Source organism: Phascolarctos cinereus, unplaced genomic scaffold, assembly GCF_003287225.1.
Source record: "Phascolarctos cinereus isolate Bilbo 61053 unplaced genomic scaffold, phaCin_HiC Scaffold_5;HRSCAF=322, whole genome shotgun sequence".
Taxonomy (NCBI): domain Eukaryota; kingdom Metazoa; phylum Chordata; class Mammalia; order Diprotodontia; family Phascolarctidae; genus Phascolarctos; species Phascolarctos cinereus.
The window spans coordinates 441,840,678-441,852,912 of NW_027555958.1; the positions used below are offsets into that span (position 1 = coordinate 441,840,678).

The 12,235-nt window shown below is 41.0% G+C and overlaps 1 protein-coding gene across 1 annotated transcript in view; it reads left to right on the top strand.

The window, feature by feature from the left end:
• The first annotated feature begins 3,501 nt into the window (after positions 1-3,501).
• Positions 3,502-12,235, top strand: part of LOC110209985 (DBIRD complex subunit ZNF326-like) — a 36,973-nt gene continuing 28,239 nt past the window's right edge. Inside the window, 1 exon segment of the mRNA XM_020988791.2 lies at positions 3,502-3,648. Within this exon segment, the coding sequence (XP_020844450.1) occupies positions 3,633-3,648 (16 nt within the window). The 5' untranslated portion in view covers positions 3,502-3,632.

Genomic DNA, 12,235 nt, shown 5'->3' on the forward strand with positions numbered 1-12,235 from the left:
CATTCTCAAAAAGGAAAGGACTGGACTAGTCCTGTAGGTGTGAACTCCTGGGGGGTAGGAGGCATTGGAGCTACTTCAGGGAGACTGTCTAAATAAATAGCTCAGTAAAATAGATCAGGAAACATGTAGGAGGGTGAATTGGCCTCCAGGTGCCATCTCTGGGAGCGTGCATCTAGGGAGATAATTCAATCTCCACCACGCATATCTGCTTTAGACAGAATGTCTTTCATATGTAGGTATTACTGTTTTCCAAATGCTAACAGATGTGAGTGATAAGTTCAGTGTACTAACTTCATGGGGGCCTTCTGTCACTATGTATTTTCTCAAAAGGTTAGTACAGTTACCATCATGAACAACTAAAAAATTTACAAAGGAATTACCTTACTAAAAAAGTTTGTGGACGACTGCTTTAAGGTCTATTCCAGACAAAACTTACAATCATGATACTGTCTACCCCTTGCTTGTCTATCTATATTTGCATGTGGTGAGTTCCTCTAGTGCAGGACTGTCTTTTGCTTCTTTTTGTATTCTCAGCGTTTAGCACATTTGTTGTTCAGTCATTCTGTTGTGTCTGATTCTTTGTGATCTCATAGATGATAGCATAACAGGCCCTTTTATCCTCCACTATCTCCTCAAGTCTGTCCCTAGTTCATGTTTGTTGCTTCCATGATATTATCTATCCATCTTATCCTCTGTCATCCCCTTTTCCTTTTGCCTTCAACCTTTCCTAACATCAGGGTCTTTGCCCTGTCTTTTCTTTATGTGGGCAAAGTGTTTGAACTTCACTATTTGACTTTACAGTGAATAGCCAGAATTAGTTTCTTTAACTATTGCCTGATTTGACCTCCTTGATGTCCAAGGGACTCCCAAAAGTCTTCCCTAGCAGCACAATTTGAAAGTGTTGCTTCTGTGGTTCTTAGCTTTCCTCATAGACCTACTTTTACATACATAGTTACTGGAAAAACCATAGCTTTGACTATATGGACCTTTGTTAGCAAAGTGATGTCTCTGCTTTTTAAGTATGCTGTCCAGATTTGCCATAGCTTTCCTTCCAAAGAGCATCTTTAATTTTATTGCTGCAGTTGTTATCTGTAATGATTTTTGAGCCCAAGAATATAAAATCTGACACTGTTTCCATTTCTTCTCTCTCCATAACCGGGAAGTGATGGCACCTGTTGCCAAGATCTTAGTTTTTTTTGGTGTTAAGCTTCAAGCCAGCTTTTACACTCTCTTCTTTCACCCTTATCAAGAAACTTCTTAATTTCTCTTCACTTTCTGCCATCACAGTGGTATTGTCTGCATATCTGGGATTGTTTTTCTAGCAACCTTAATTCCAGCTTTTGATTCATCCAGCCTGACACTTTGCATCATATACTCTGCATATAAGTCAAATAAATAAGTTGAAAATATACAGCTTTGTTGTACTTCTTTTCCAATCTTAAACCAATCAGTGGTTCCATGTTCAGTTCTAACTGTTGCTTCTTGGCTGGAACATAGCTTCCCCAGGAGAAAAGTAAAATGAACTGGTATTTCCATCTCTTTGAAGACTTGCCACATTTTGTTGTGATCCACACAAAGGCTTTAGTGTAGTCACTGAAGCAGAAGTAGATGTTTTTCTGGAACTTTCTTGCTTTTTCCATAATCCAGTGAATGTTGGCAATTTGGTTACTAGTTCCTCTGCCTCTTCAAAAACCATTCTGCTCTTCTGGTAATTCTTGGTTCTCATATTGCTGAAGCCTGGCTTGCAGAATTTTAAGCATAACCTTACTGGTATGTGAAATTAGTGCAATTGTTTGGTAATTTGAACATTTCTTGGTATGGCCCTTCTTTAGGATTGGGATATAAAATGATCTTTTTCAAATTGTGGCCACTGTTGAGTTTCCCAAATTTGTTGGCATAGTGAGTACAGAATTTTAACAGAATCATCTTTTAGGGTTTTATAGCTCAGCTGGAATTCTGTTGCCTCCACTGGCCATATTTTTAGCAATGCTTCCTAAGGTCCACTTGACATTATTCTCCAGGATGTGTGGATCTAGATTAGGAATCACACCGGTGGTGGTTATCTGTGAAGTTTTAGAATTCTTTTGTGTATTCTTGCTACCTCTTCCTAATCTATTCTGCTCCTGTTAATCCCTACCTGTCTTTTAACATGCTCATTTTTGCATGAGACTTTCCCTTGATATCTCTAATTTTCTTGAAGAGATCTCTTTCCCATTCCTATTCTTTTCTTCTATTTCTTTGCATTGTACATTTAAGAAAACCTTTAAAAATTTTTTTCATTAATTTATTTTGATTTATCAACAATCACTTCCATAAGCTTTTGAGTTTTACCTTTATCTCCCTCTCCCTTCCCCCTTTCCTCCCCAAGATAGCTCCCATTCTGATATAGGCTATACATATACATTCTTATTAAACATATTTTCACATTAGTGATGTTGTAAGGAAGAATTAGAACCAATAGGAGGAACCACCAGGAAGAGGAAACAAAATACAACAGAAGAAAAAAATAGCAAATAGTAAGCTTCCATCTGTATTCAAATTCTTTAGTTAAGAAAACCTTTTATCTTTGGAACTTTGCATTCAGTTGGGTATATCTTTCCCTTTCTCCTTTCCCTTTTGTTTTCTTCCTTTTTTCAGCTATTTGTAAAGCCTAATTAGATAGCCAATTTGCTTTCTTGCTCTTCTTTTTCTTTGGGAAGTTTTTTGTTGCTTCCTCCTGTGCAGTATTGTGAACCTCTGTCCACAGTTCTTCAGGTACTCTATCTACCAGATCTAATCCCTTAAATCTATTCATAACTTCCACTTCATATTCATGAGGGATGTTATTTAGTTCATACCTATATGGTCTTACGGTTTACCCTACTTTCCTCAATTTAAGTCTTTCAACTTAAGTATGAATTTTGAAATAAGAAGCTCATGATCTGAGCCAAATTCTGGTGATTATATGGACATCTGCCTAGCACCATCAAGTTTACAAAGCGTTTTTCATCCAGTATCTCCTGTGACCCTCACAACGACCCTCCAGGTACATGCTACAGGTATTCTTCCCATTTCACAGACGAAAAAAGTGAGGCGCAGAGTGCTAGGTCGTGTAGGAGGCAGACCACGGACCCAAGGGTGGCACTATATTTTCTTCTTTCTCCTAAACAATAGCACCGAGGACCCCAGGCTATGGGCCTGCTTTATGTCATTTGGATAAATCCGAGGAGAATCCCCCCTCCCCCACGGGGCAGGCGACCCGCCCTTCCCAGGCACCCCAGCGGCGGCTGGTCGCCCACCCCTCTAGCTCCAGCACTCGCCTCCTCTCCCTGCCAGCCCCGCCCCCACCCGTTGTGGGGGAGGGGGCCCGGCCCTGGGAGAGCCCTGGAGTGACGTAACACCGACTTCCTCTCGTCTCCTCCCCCTCAAGCCCCGCCCCATCCACGCGCATCTCCGCCAATCGCGGGCCGCGCTCCCTCGCTGACCTTTTCCGGCCCGCCAGGCTCCCGCCCTCCAGCGCCCGGCAGCCTCATTGTCGCGGGAGGCACCTGAGGTGAGAGCGTCTTCTTCTGTGGTCTCACTCTCCTCAGCCTCCGGAGCCGGAGCCGCAGCCGCAGCCGCCGCTTGGGGTCCCCCGGCCCGAGGCGCCCGCCATGGACTACGATGAAGGTGAGTCCCCGGCAGCCCTTCGCCCCGACCCGGGGAGCTCGCTCGGGGGCCTGCCTGGCCGGGGCGCCTCCAGATGGCCGGGGCTGCGTGGGGGGCTTAGTGTGGCGTCCCGGGCCCGCCCCGCGCCTAGGCCTCGGCCGGCCCGGGGGAGGGGGGTAGGGAGAATGGTGCGTAGGAGCAGGCGAGGCCGCCCCCCCTCCGGGGCCCCCCCAGGGTCCGCCTCGACCCGGTCCTGCGGGCGCTTTGTTTTGCGAGGAGCGTCCGATCCCAGGAGTCGGGGGCGATCTTTTGTGGGTCCCGGACCCCTGGGGAGGGACCCTTTCTCTGGGGCACGTCCCTCAATGCCAACTGTAAAACCCAAAGAATCACAAAGGAGACCAGTCCCACGGATCAAAACATTACAAACAGCCCGTTCACGCCCCGCTCCCCCTTTACGCAGGTTAAGGACGCCCCCAGACATCCTTGCGCGCCCCCCTCCCCCGGCCCAAAGACGGGGCGATCTCCCCACATTCGCCTTCCTGCACAGTGGGAATATTTGAAATTGGCGAACAGCGTCCCGGGCTTCATTCCTTAAGTGAGTTGGCCAACCGGGATCATTTCCCAGCTTTTCTATCTTAGCCCAGATTTAGTGCTGGAAGTGACCTTAAAAGTCCCCATCAATGGATTTATTAAGCTCCTTTTGTATGCCGGGTCGCGTGGATACCGAGACGAAACAGCCCCTGCCCTCCAAGGCGCTTCTAGCGGAGAAAAATAACGTGTCTGTATATATGTACGTGCGAAATATGCACAAGAGACACAAGGTATCATTTTGGGGGTGGGGCACTGATAGCTGGAAAGGCTTCAATGGGTACAACCCCTTCAGGTCCGTTATTCTGCAGACTGGAGGATATATCCTAAGTGTTATCTTGGGTGGTGGTATTCGAAGTTAATCAAGGCTTATTGCTTAAATGAGCACTGGCATTCTATTTGAGGTGAGTTTTTCACTAATTTTCAGGGTGAGATTTTAGAAGGTCCTTTATTATATAAATTCCAGTAGTAGTGCCAAAGATACAAAAACTGTGATCTGTTCATACCATCTTGCAGAGTAGCCTTTGAAATTAAAGAATGTTATAACAGGCTTTATTGCTGAAGTGGGCAGCATCCTCTAGTTTTCTCCCTGGGATAATTTCCTGGACTCTGTATTGATCTCTATGACAAAGCCTGCTTTAGAGTCGTTAGTTCTAGTACAGTTCTACTAATACTGCTCTGCATGATGGTATTTGTGTTGACCAACTTGAAAAGCAGCCTCTGGGCAGATTTTTCAGAACAATTGAAAAAAAAAAGTGCTCTTACCTGATAGACTTGTTCACAGACAAAGGAGGTCATTGTTGGTAGCTAAGTGGGCTAGCCTTCCAAATGGTTAACAATAAAGTACTTAAAGGAAAGACCTCATTTTAGTATTATGTCCTTCTCACGTCACCTTTAGACAAATTTCCCCAAAAAACCAATATTGATATATTTGAATTTCCCTTAGTCTCCTTGCCTGCATTTTATTGAAGCTTTTTTGCTTAAAATAATCAGCCAATGAAGGGCAGCCTCAGGCAAGGTCTTGGGGCAGTTCACGAATTTCTTCTCATCATCAGTCCCTAAACAACCACAAATTTGACCTTTTTTAATGGCTTTTCTAGGAGAAAAAAAATCGGTTTAGTTAGTTGTAAGAAAGAAAAGGAAAAATAAATAATCTTTCCTGGTTTTCTTTTGTATTAAAAGGGAAAAAAGTAGCAGATTCACTGAATAATAATTCAAAAAATTACTTTTCTATCTGTCCTTTTGTTGGCATGCTTTAAATTAATACTTAGTAACAGGGTGTGTCGGGCAGTGCAGTAGCATTGTCGTGAATCTTTCAGAAAGTATTAGTTGATGTTATTTGAAGTAGGCTTTTTGTGTAACTTCATTTTGCAGAAGGAAATTCATTTGCTCTTTGTTGGCAAGGGGTTCTTGTTTAGTCTGTTATATCAAGAATTACTTTGATACACAGTTCCAAATGATGACAGCTAGAAGCGGTGTTAGAGTTAGGAGTAATTCTTAAAAGGTGTTTTTCATGCTGCTGTTGGGAGATGCTGTTTGCATGGAACCAGCTGTAGTTTGAATACCAAGTTTGGCTAAGGACCATGAAATGATCAGTTTATCTTTGTAGGTTTAGAACTGGAAGGGTCATCAGAAATCATCTAATCCATGGGGGTTAATAACTTTTTTTGTGTCATGGATTCTTTTGGCAGTCTAGTAAAGTCTATGGTACCCCTCTGTGTATGGTTTTTAATGCATACAGTAAAATACATAGGAGATCAATTATACTGAAATAGTTTTCACAATATTAGAAGTAGAAGCTCACAGACCCAAAGTTAAGGACCCCTGGTCTACTCTGACCTTTTATTTGATACATGAGGAAATATGGAGAAAGATAAGCCAGAAATGGATAATGACTTGCTGCATATCTTGTAGATACTAAGTAATAGGGCCAGAATTTGAACTTTAGGTCTTTTGATTCTGTATCCTATGTTCTTTCCACTGATCCATGACAACCCATGAAAACACTCTGTATTTAAATCTGATATTTTAGAAGTTGTGTTACTTTGCCAAGGATATGATTTGACCCAGGGTATATCCCAGCCTGGTGCCAAAGGACTGTTTTGTGTTTGTGGATAAACTTGATATTCTTTCATGAATTTGTATTCATTAAAACCTTTTATGTGTCATGGACTCTTGTGGCAGTCTTTTGAAGCCTCAAGACCTCTTCTCAGAATAATTATTTTTAAGTGCAAAAGATAAAATATGTAGAATTAACAAGAAAACTGATTTTGTTTAAATAAAGTTATTAAAATATAAAATAAAAGCATACTCACAGATCCCTCGGATTAGGAACTCCTACTGTAAGAGGATTTTTCATTTTTTTTTGTTTTTTTTTTAAAATTTATTTATTTTTAGTTTTCAGCATTCACTTCCTCAAGATTTTGAGTTCCATATTTTCTCCCCATCTCATCCCTTCCCCCACCCCAAGGTAGCATGCATTCTGTATACCCCTTCCCCTAATCTGTCCTCCCTGCTATCTCTTCCCCCCTTCTGTTTTCCTGTAGGGCAGGACAGATGTCTATACCCCATTTCCTGTATTTCTTATTTCCCACTTGCATGTGAAAACAATTTTTTTTTAACATGTGTTATTAAAACTTTGGGTTACACATTTTCTCCCTTTCTCCCTCCCCACCCACCCTCATTGAAAAGGCAAGTAACTTGATTAAGGTTATACATGTGTAGTCATGCAAAACACTTCCATAGTAGTCATGTTGTGAAAAACTAAGTATATTTCCCTTCATCCTATTCCGCCCCCACCCATTTATTCTGTTCTCTCTTTTGACCCTGTCCCTCCTCAGAAGTGTTTGCTTTTGATTATCCCCTCCCCCAATCTGTTCTCCCCTCTATCATCTCCCCGCTCTCTTGTCCCCTTCCCCCCTTATTTTCCTGTAGGGTAAGATAGATTTCCATACCCAATTGTGTATGTTATTCCCTCCTTAAGCCAAATCCTCATTCCCTCTCACCTTCCCCCATTTCCCCTCCACTGTAAAAGCCTTTTCTTGTCTGTTTCATGTGAGATAATTTACCCCATTCTGCCTCTCCCTTTCTTCTCCCAGTATAATCCTCTCTCACCCCTTAATTTTATTCTCCAGATATCACCCCTTCATCTTCAACTCACCCTGTGCCCTCTATCTATCTATATATCTATCTATCTACATACATGCATATAATTTTTTTCCCGTCCCACTACCCTAATACTGACAAAAGACTCATGAGTTACAAATGTCATCTTTCCATGCAGGAATGTAAATAGCTCAGCTTTAATAAGTCGCTTGTGATTTCTCTTTCCTGTTTACCTCTTCATGTTTCACTTGAGTGTTGTATTTGAAAGTCATATTTTCTATTTGTTTCTGGTCTTTTAATCAAGAATGCTTGAAAGTCCCCTATTTCACTGAATGACCATTTTTTTCCCCTGAAGGATTATACTCAGTTTTGCTGGGTAGGTGATTCTTGGTTGTAATCCTGTCTCCTTTGCCTTCCGGAATATTATATTCCATGCCCTGCAGTCCCTTAATGTAGAAGCTGCTAAATCTTGTGTCATCCTGGTTGTTTCCACAATACTTGAATTGTTTATTTCTGGCTGCTTGTTATTTTCTCCTTGACCTGGGAACTCTGGAATTTGGCTGCAACATTCCTAGGAGTTTTCCTTTGGGGATCTCTTTCAGGAGGTGATCAGTGGAGTCTTTCATTTTCTATTTTGCCCTCTGGTGGGGAGTTTTCCTTGATAATTTCTTGAAATGTGATGTCTAGGCTCTTTTTTTGATCATGGCTTTCAGATAGTCCAATAATTTTTAAATGATCTCTCCTGGATCTGTTTTCCAGATCAGTTGTTTTTCCAGTGAGATATTTCACATTGTTTTCTAATTTTTCATTCTTTTGGATTTGTTTTACAGTGTCTTGATTTCTCATGAAGTCACAAGCTTCCAATTACGCTATTCTAATTTTTAAGGAAGTATTTTCTTCAGTAAGCTTTTGGACTTCCTTTTCCATTTGGCCAATTTTGCTTTTTAGGGCATTTTCCTCATTGGCTTTTTGGACCCCTTTTACCATTTGGGCTAGGCTATTTTTTAAGGTATTATTTTCTTCAACATTTTTTTGGGTCTCCTTTAGCAAGCTGTTGACAAGTTTTCCATCATTTTCTTGCATCATTCTCAGTTTTTCCTCTACTTCCCTTACTTGCTTCTCAAAATACCTTTTGAGCTCTTCCATGGCCTGGGACCAATTCAGATTTTTCTTAGAGGCTTTGGATGTAGGAGCTTTGACTTTGTTGTCTTCTTCTGGTTGTATGTTTTGATCTTCTTTGTCACCAAAGTAAGATTCTGTAGTCAGACTCTTTTTGCACTGCTTGCTCATGATCTCAGCCAATTACTTGAGTTATAAACTCTTTGTTAAGGTAAGAGTCTGCTTCCAGTGTGGAGAATGTACTGTCCCAAGCTTCAGGGGTTTTGTGCAGCTGTTTCCAGAGATACTTCTAGGGACCTGTACATTTTCAGTTCTTCCAAGTTGGTATGATCAAGGGTGAGGTGTTTACTCCTTTACTGGCCTGTGCTGTGGTCTGTGAGTGACCACAAGCACTCTTGTCTGCCTTTGAACTCGGAGGAGGATTCTCTCTTCACCGCCACTACGAGCTCCCCATGCTAGCACTCCTTGCCCCAGAGGACTGCCACCCAGAACTGTGACCCAGATCCAAGCATGAGCAAAGCAAGAGAATGCTGCACCAGCAAAGAGATCTCTGCAATGCCCCTCTGATCAGACACCCCATCCCCCCTTAGTCTGTGGGCTGGAAGCAGCCCCTGCTCTGGGGCTGAGGTTGGTGACTGGGGCTGGGACCAGGTGCTTCTCTCTCACTGCAGACGCAGACTTTTCTCACTGACTTTCTAAGTTGTCTTTGGCATTAGTGTGGGTTGAGGAGTCTGGAAATCGCCACATCTGCCTGTGATTCAGTCCTCTGAGGCCTGCTCCAGGTTCGTTGAGGCCTGTGTGCCCATGGCAAACTGCACTCCTCTTCCTGCTCTGCGTGATGTACCTTTCTGATCAACCATCCAGGCTGTCTTGGGCTGTAAATTTGTTTCACTCTTTTTGTGGGTTCTGCTGCTTTAGAATTTGTTTAGAGCCATTTTTTATAGGTATTTGGAGGGGTTTGGGGGAGAGCTCAAGCAAGTCATTGCTTTTACTCCACTATCTTGGCTCCACTCTCTAAGAGGATTTTTAATCAAGGCTTCAAATATCTTCTTCATTTCACCATCTCCATTTGTTATTGGAGGGCTTCCTTCCTCCCTGTTCCACCCCCTCCCATTATCATTCAGAGAATGCTCTGAAGCAAAAACTTTATTGGAGGGTGGCCTTTTAAAGTCTTAACGTAATCATTGCCCACCGACACAGTGCCTTGGATGTAGTACATAATAAATATTTGCTTAATTGACTTACTAAATTTAAACTTCACGTCTCATTTCTGTTTTCTTTTTTTATTAGTATTTTATTTTTTCCCCAATTACATATCAAGACAAGTTTTAGCATTCATGTTTTTATACTTTTTGTTTGTTTTTGCTTTTTGATGAGATAGTTGGGGTCAAGTGACTTGCCTAGGGTCACATAAAGTTAGTAAGTGTCAAGTGTCTGAAGCTGGATTTGAACTGAGGTCCTCCTGACTCCAAGACTGGAGCTCTATCCACTTGACCACCTAGCTGCCTCACTTTTCTTTTTTTGGCTAGGCAGTGGGCTTAAGTGACTTTCCTAGGGTCACACAGCTAGTAAGTATCAGGTGTCTGAGGCCAGATTTCAATTCAGGTCCTCCTGATCCCAGGGCCAGTGCCCTATCCACTGCCACCTATCTGCCCCTGTTTGATTGATTCTTGATGCCTCATAGAATCATTAGCTTCTACTTGCCCAATTCTAACTTTTAAGGTGTTGTTTTCATCAGTTAGCTTTTGTACTTTCTTTTGCATTTGGCCAATTCTGCTTTTGAAGCAGAACACTTGAGATCAGATCCTTGTGGGGATGACTGTAGTTTGAAGGTGGGAGATTAACCAATGAAGGGAAAGGATTGGTCAGACACGTAGTATATATTTTACATTTTAAAGCAGTAATTGGTTTTTTGTATGTTTTTAGATTAGGTTTGCAACTTTAACAATGATATGATTATTTTGCTTATTAAAGATTATCAAACAGAAAACTGTGAAGCCTTTGGGAGGCAAATCATATGATATGACCTTTATGAACACCTGACATTTGCATTATTTTTTCTTATCTAAACTCACCAATTTATTATATATACATTTCTTTTACAACAAATAAGCACATAGTTTTTACTTATCTAATGCAGCTGTGATCTGATCATCACCCATCTGTGTGTTTTTTTCATGTGTGCTGCATGCGCTCCTCCTGTATACCCTTTGCAGGGTGGTTACTAGATATGCTGGGTCTATTCTTATATGTTTGGGTTTTTTTTGATGTATAGACACATATACATTTTTTAGTCATACATTTCTCTGAAGACATCCTTTTTGCTTGTTTTATTTATTTTTTTTTGTAGTTCATAGGTGGTGATGTGTTACAGGATCATAGATTGCAAGTTGGAAATGACCTTAAACATTTTCTAGACCAGCTCCCCTTTTTTATAGATACAAAGCTGAAGCCCAGAGAAGCTCAGTGACTTGCCTGGGCTTCTATAGGTAACTGGTAGGTAGCCCCTTTCCAGGTGTACCATATGCCCACCATATGCCCCTACATTGCCTTTTAGGTGACTTTGAAGTCCAGTTCTTTAGAGACTTTAGTCATCCATGTGTTGTAGCCACATAGCACTACTGGAAGAATATTATTGTTATATGTCTTTATTTCAGAATTATCAAAGGCACTGTCTGATTTTTCAAAGTCAATCCAGGCTGCTGTCTTTCTTTCTTGTTAAATTCTGGACCCATTTCATTGTTCCATTTGCTTTTGACTTGAGTTCTATAGTTTATCTATCTAATTATATATTGACTGAAGTTAGGGTTTTCAGTTTATTGTGAAAATTGCTTTTTCACTATGTGGTTTTTCCTGTGTAATTATGGATTTGGAGAAGCTTTGTGATATATTGTATAAGGACTGAATGAACTTGGAGGCACAAAAACCTGTGTTCTCATCCTGCCTTCTGTCCAAATAGCTGTGGCACAAATCTCTGGACAAATAAATCACTTTACCTCATTCAGCTTATCTTATCTGTAAAATGTAGATAATAACACTTACTTCATGGGTTTTTGCAAAGTTTAATATAATGTATGTAAAAATCTTTGCAAACCCTTAAGCCTCTAAACAGGTAAACTGTTACCTCACACTGGTGGGGAACCTTTGATCTCAGCTTCCTTGCCCCTGGGGTAGTCTAATCAGTTCAGCCTTATGCCAGACAATAGTAGGAGATCATAGCAAATTCTTTTTTCATTTGGTCTCTGCATTTAACATCATTCGTGACTGTAGCAGACATCTTTGACATCTTGTTTTATGCTTCATATTATATAAATTATCTGAGCATTATTAAATTTATTTGTTATATTTCATTTTTCAAGTAATGTATGATTTTAACATGTGCATAGGAGACACCTTGTTAGAAAGCTTTGAAGCAAGGTTTTGTTGTTTTAAATCAATGCATTTTTATAGTCATCAAACAGTAAGTACCAGTGGGATCTTGTAATTCTCTCTTCCAGTCAATTGTGTTATTATAAAAATATGATTTGTTACAGAGTATCATTTGCAAAAGCCTTCCTGTTCTAGTTTTATACCTTCATAAGGGTTGCCCTTAACTTGTGTAGATGATTTTTGTGAAATTTTGGTAGAGATGGGAAAGTAGACATAAAGGTCAGTGTTTGATATTTTCTTGGTCACCTGATGATTTTTTTCCTAAGATTTTGGTTTGCCATCTCCACTCCCTTTTCAGTACTTTGAAATTTGGTTCTCTAGTGCCCTGAAAACTGTCTGGCCTCTGGTATGGGCCTCTTCACCATCT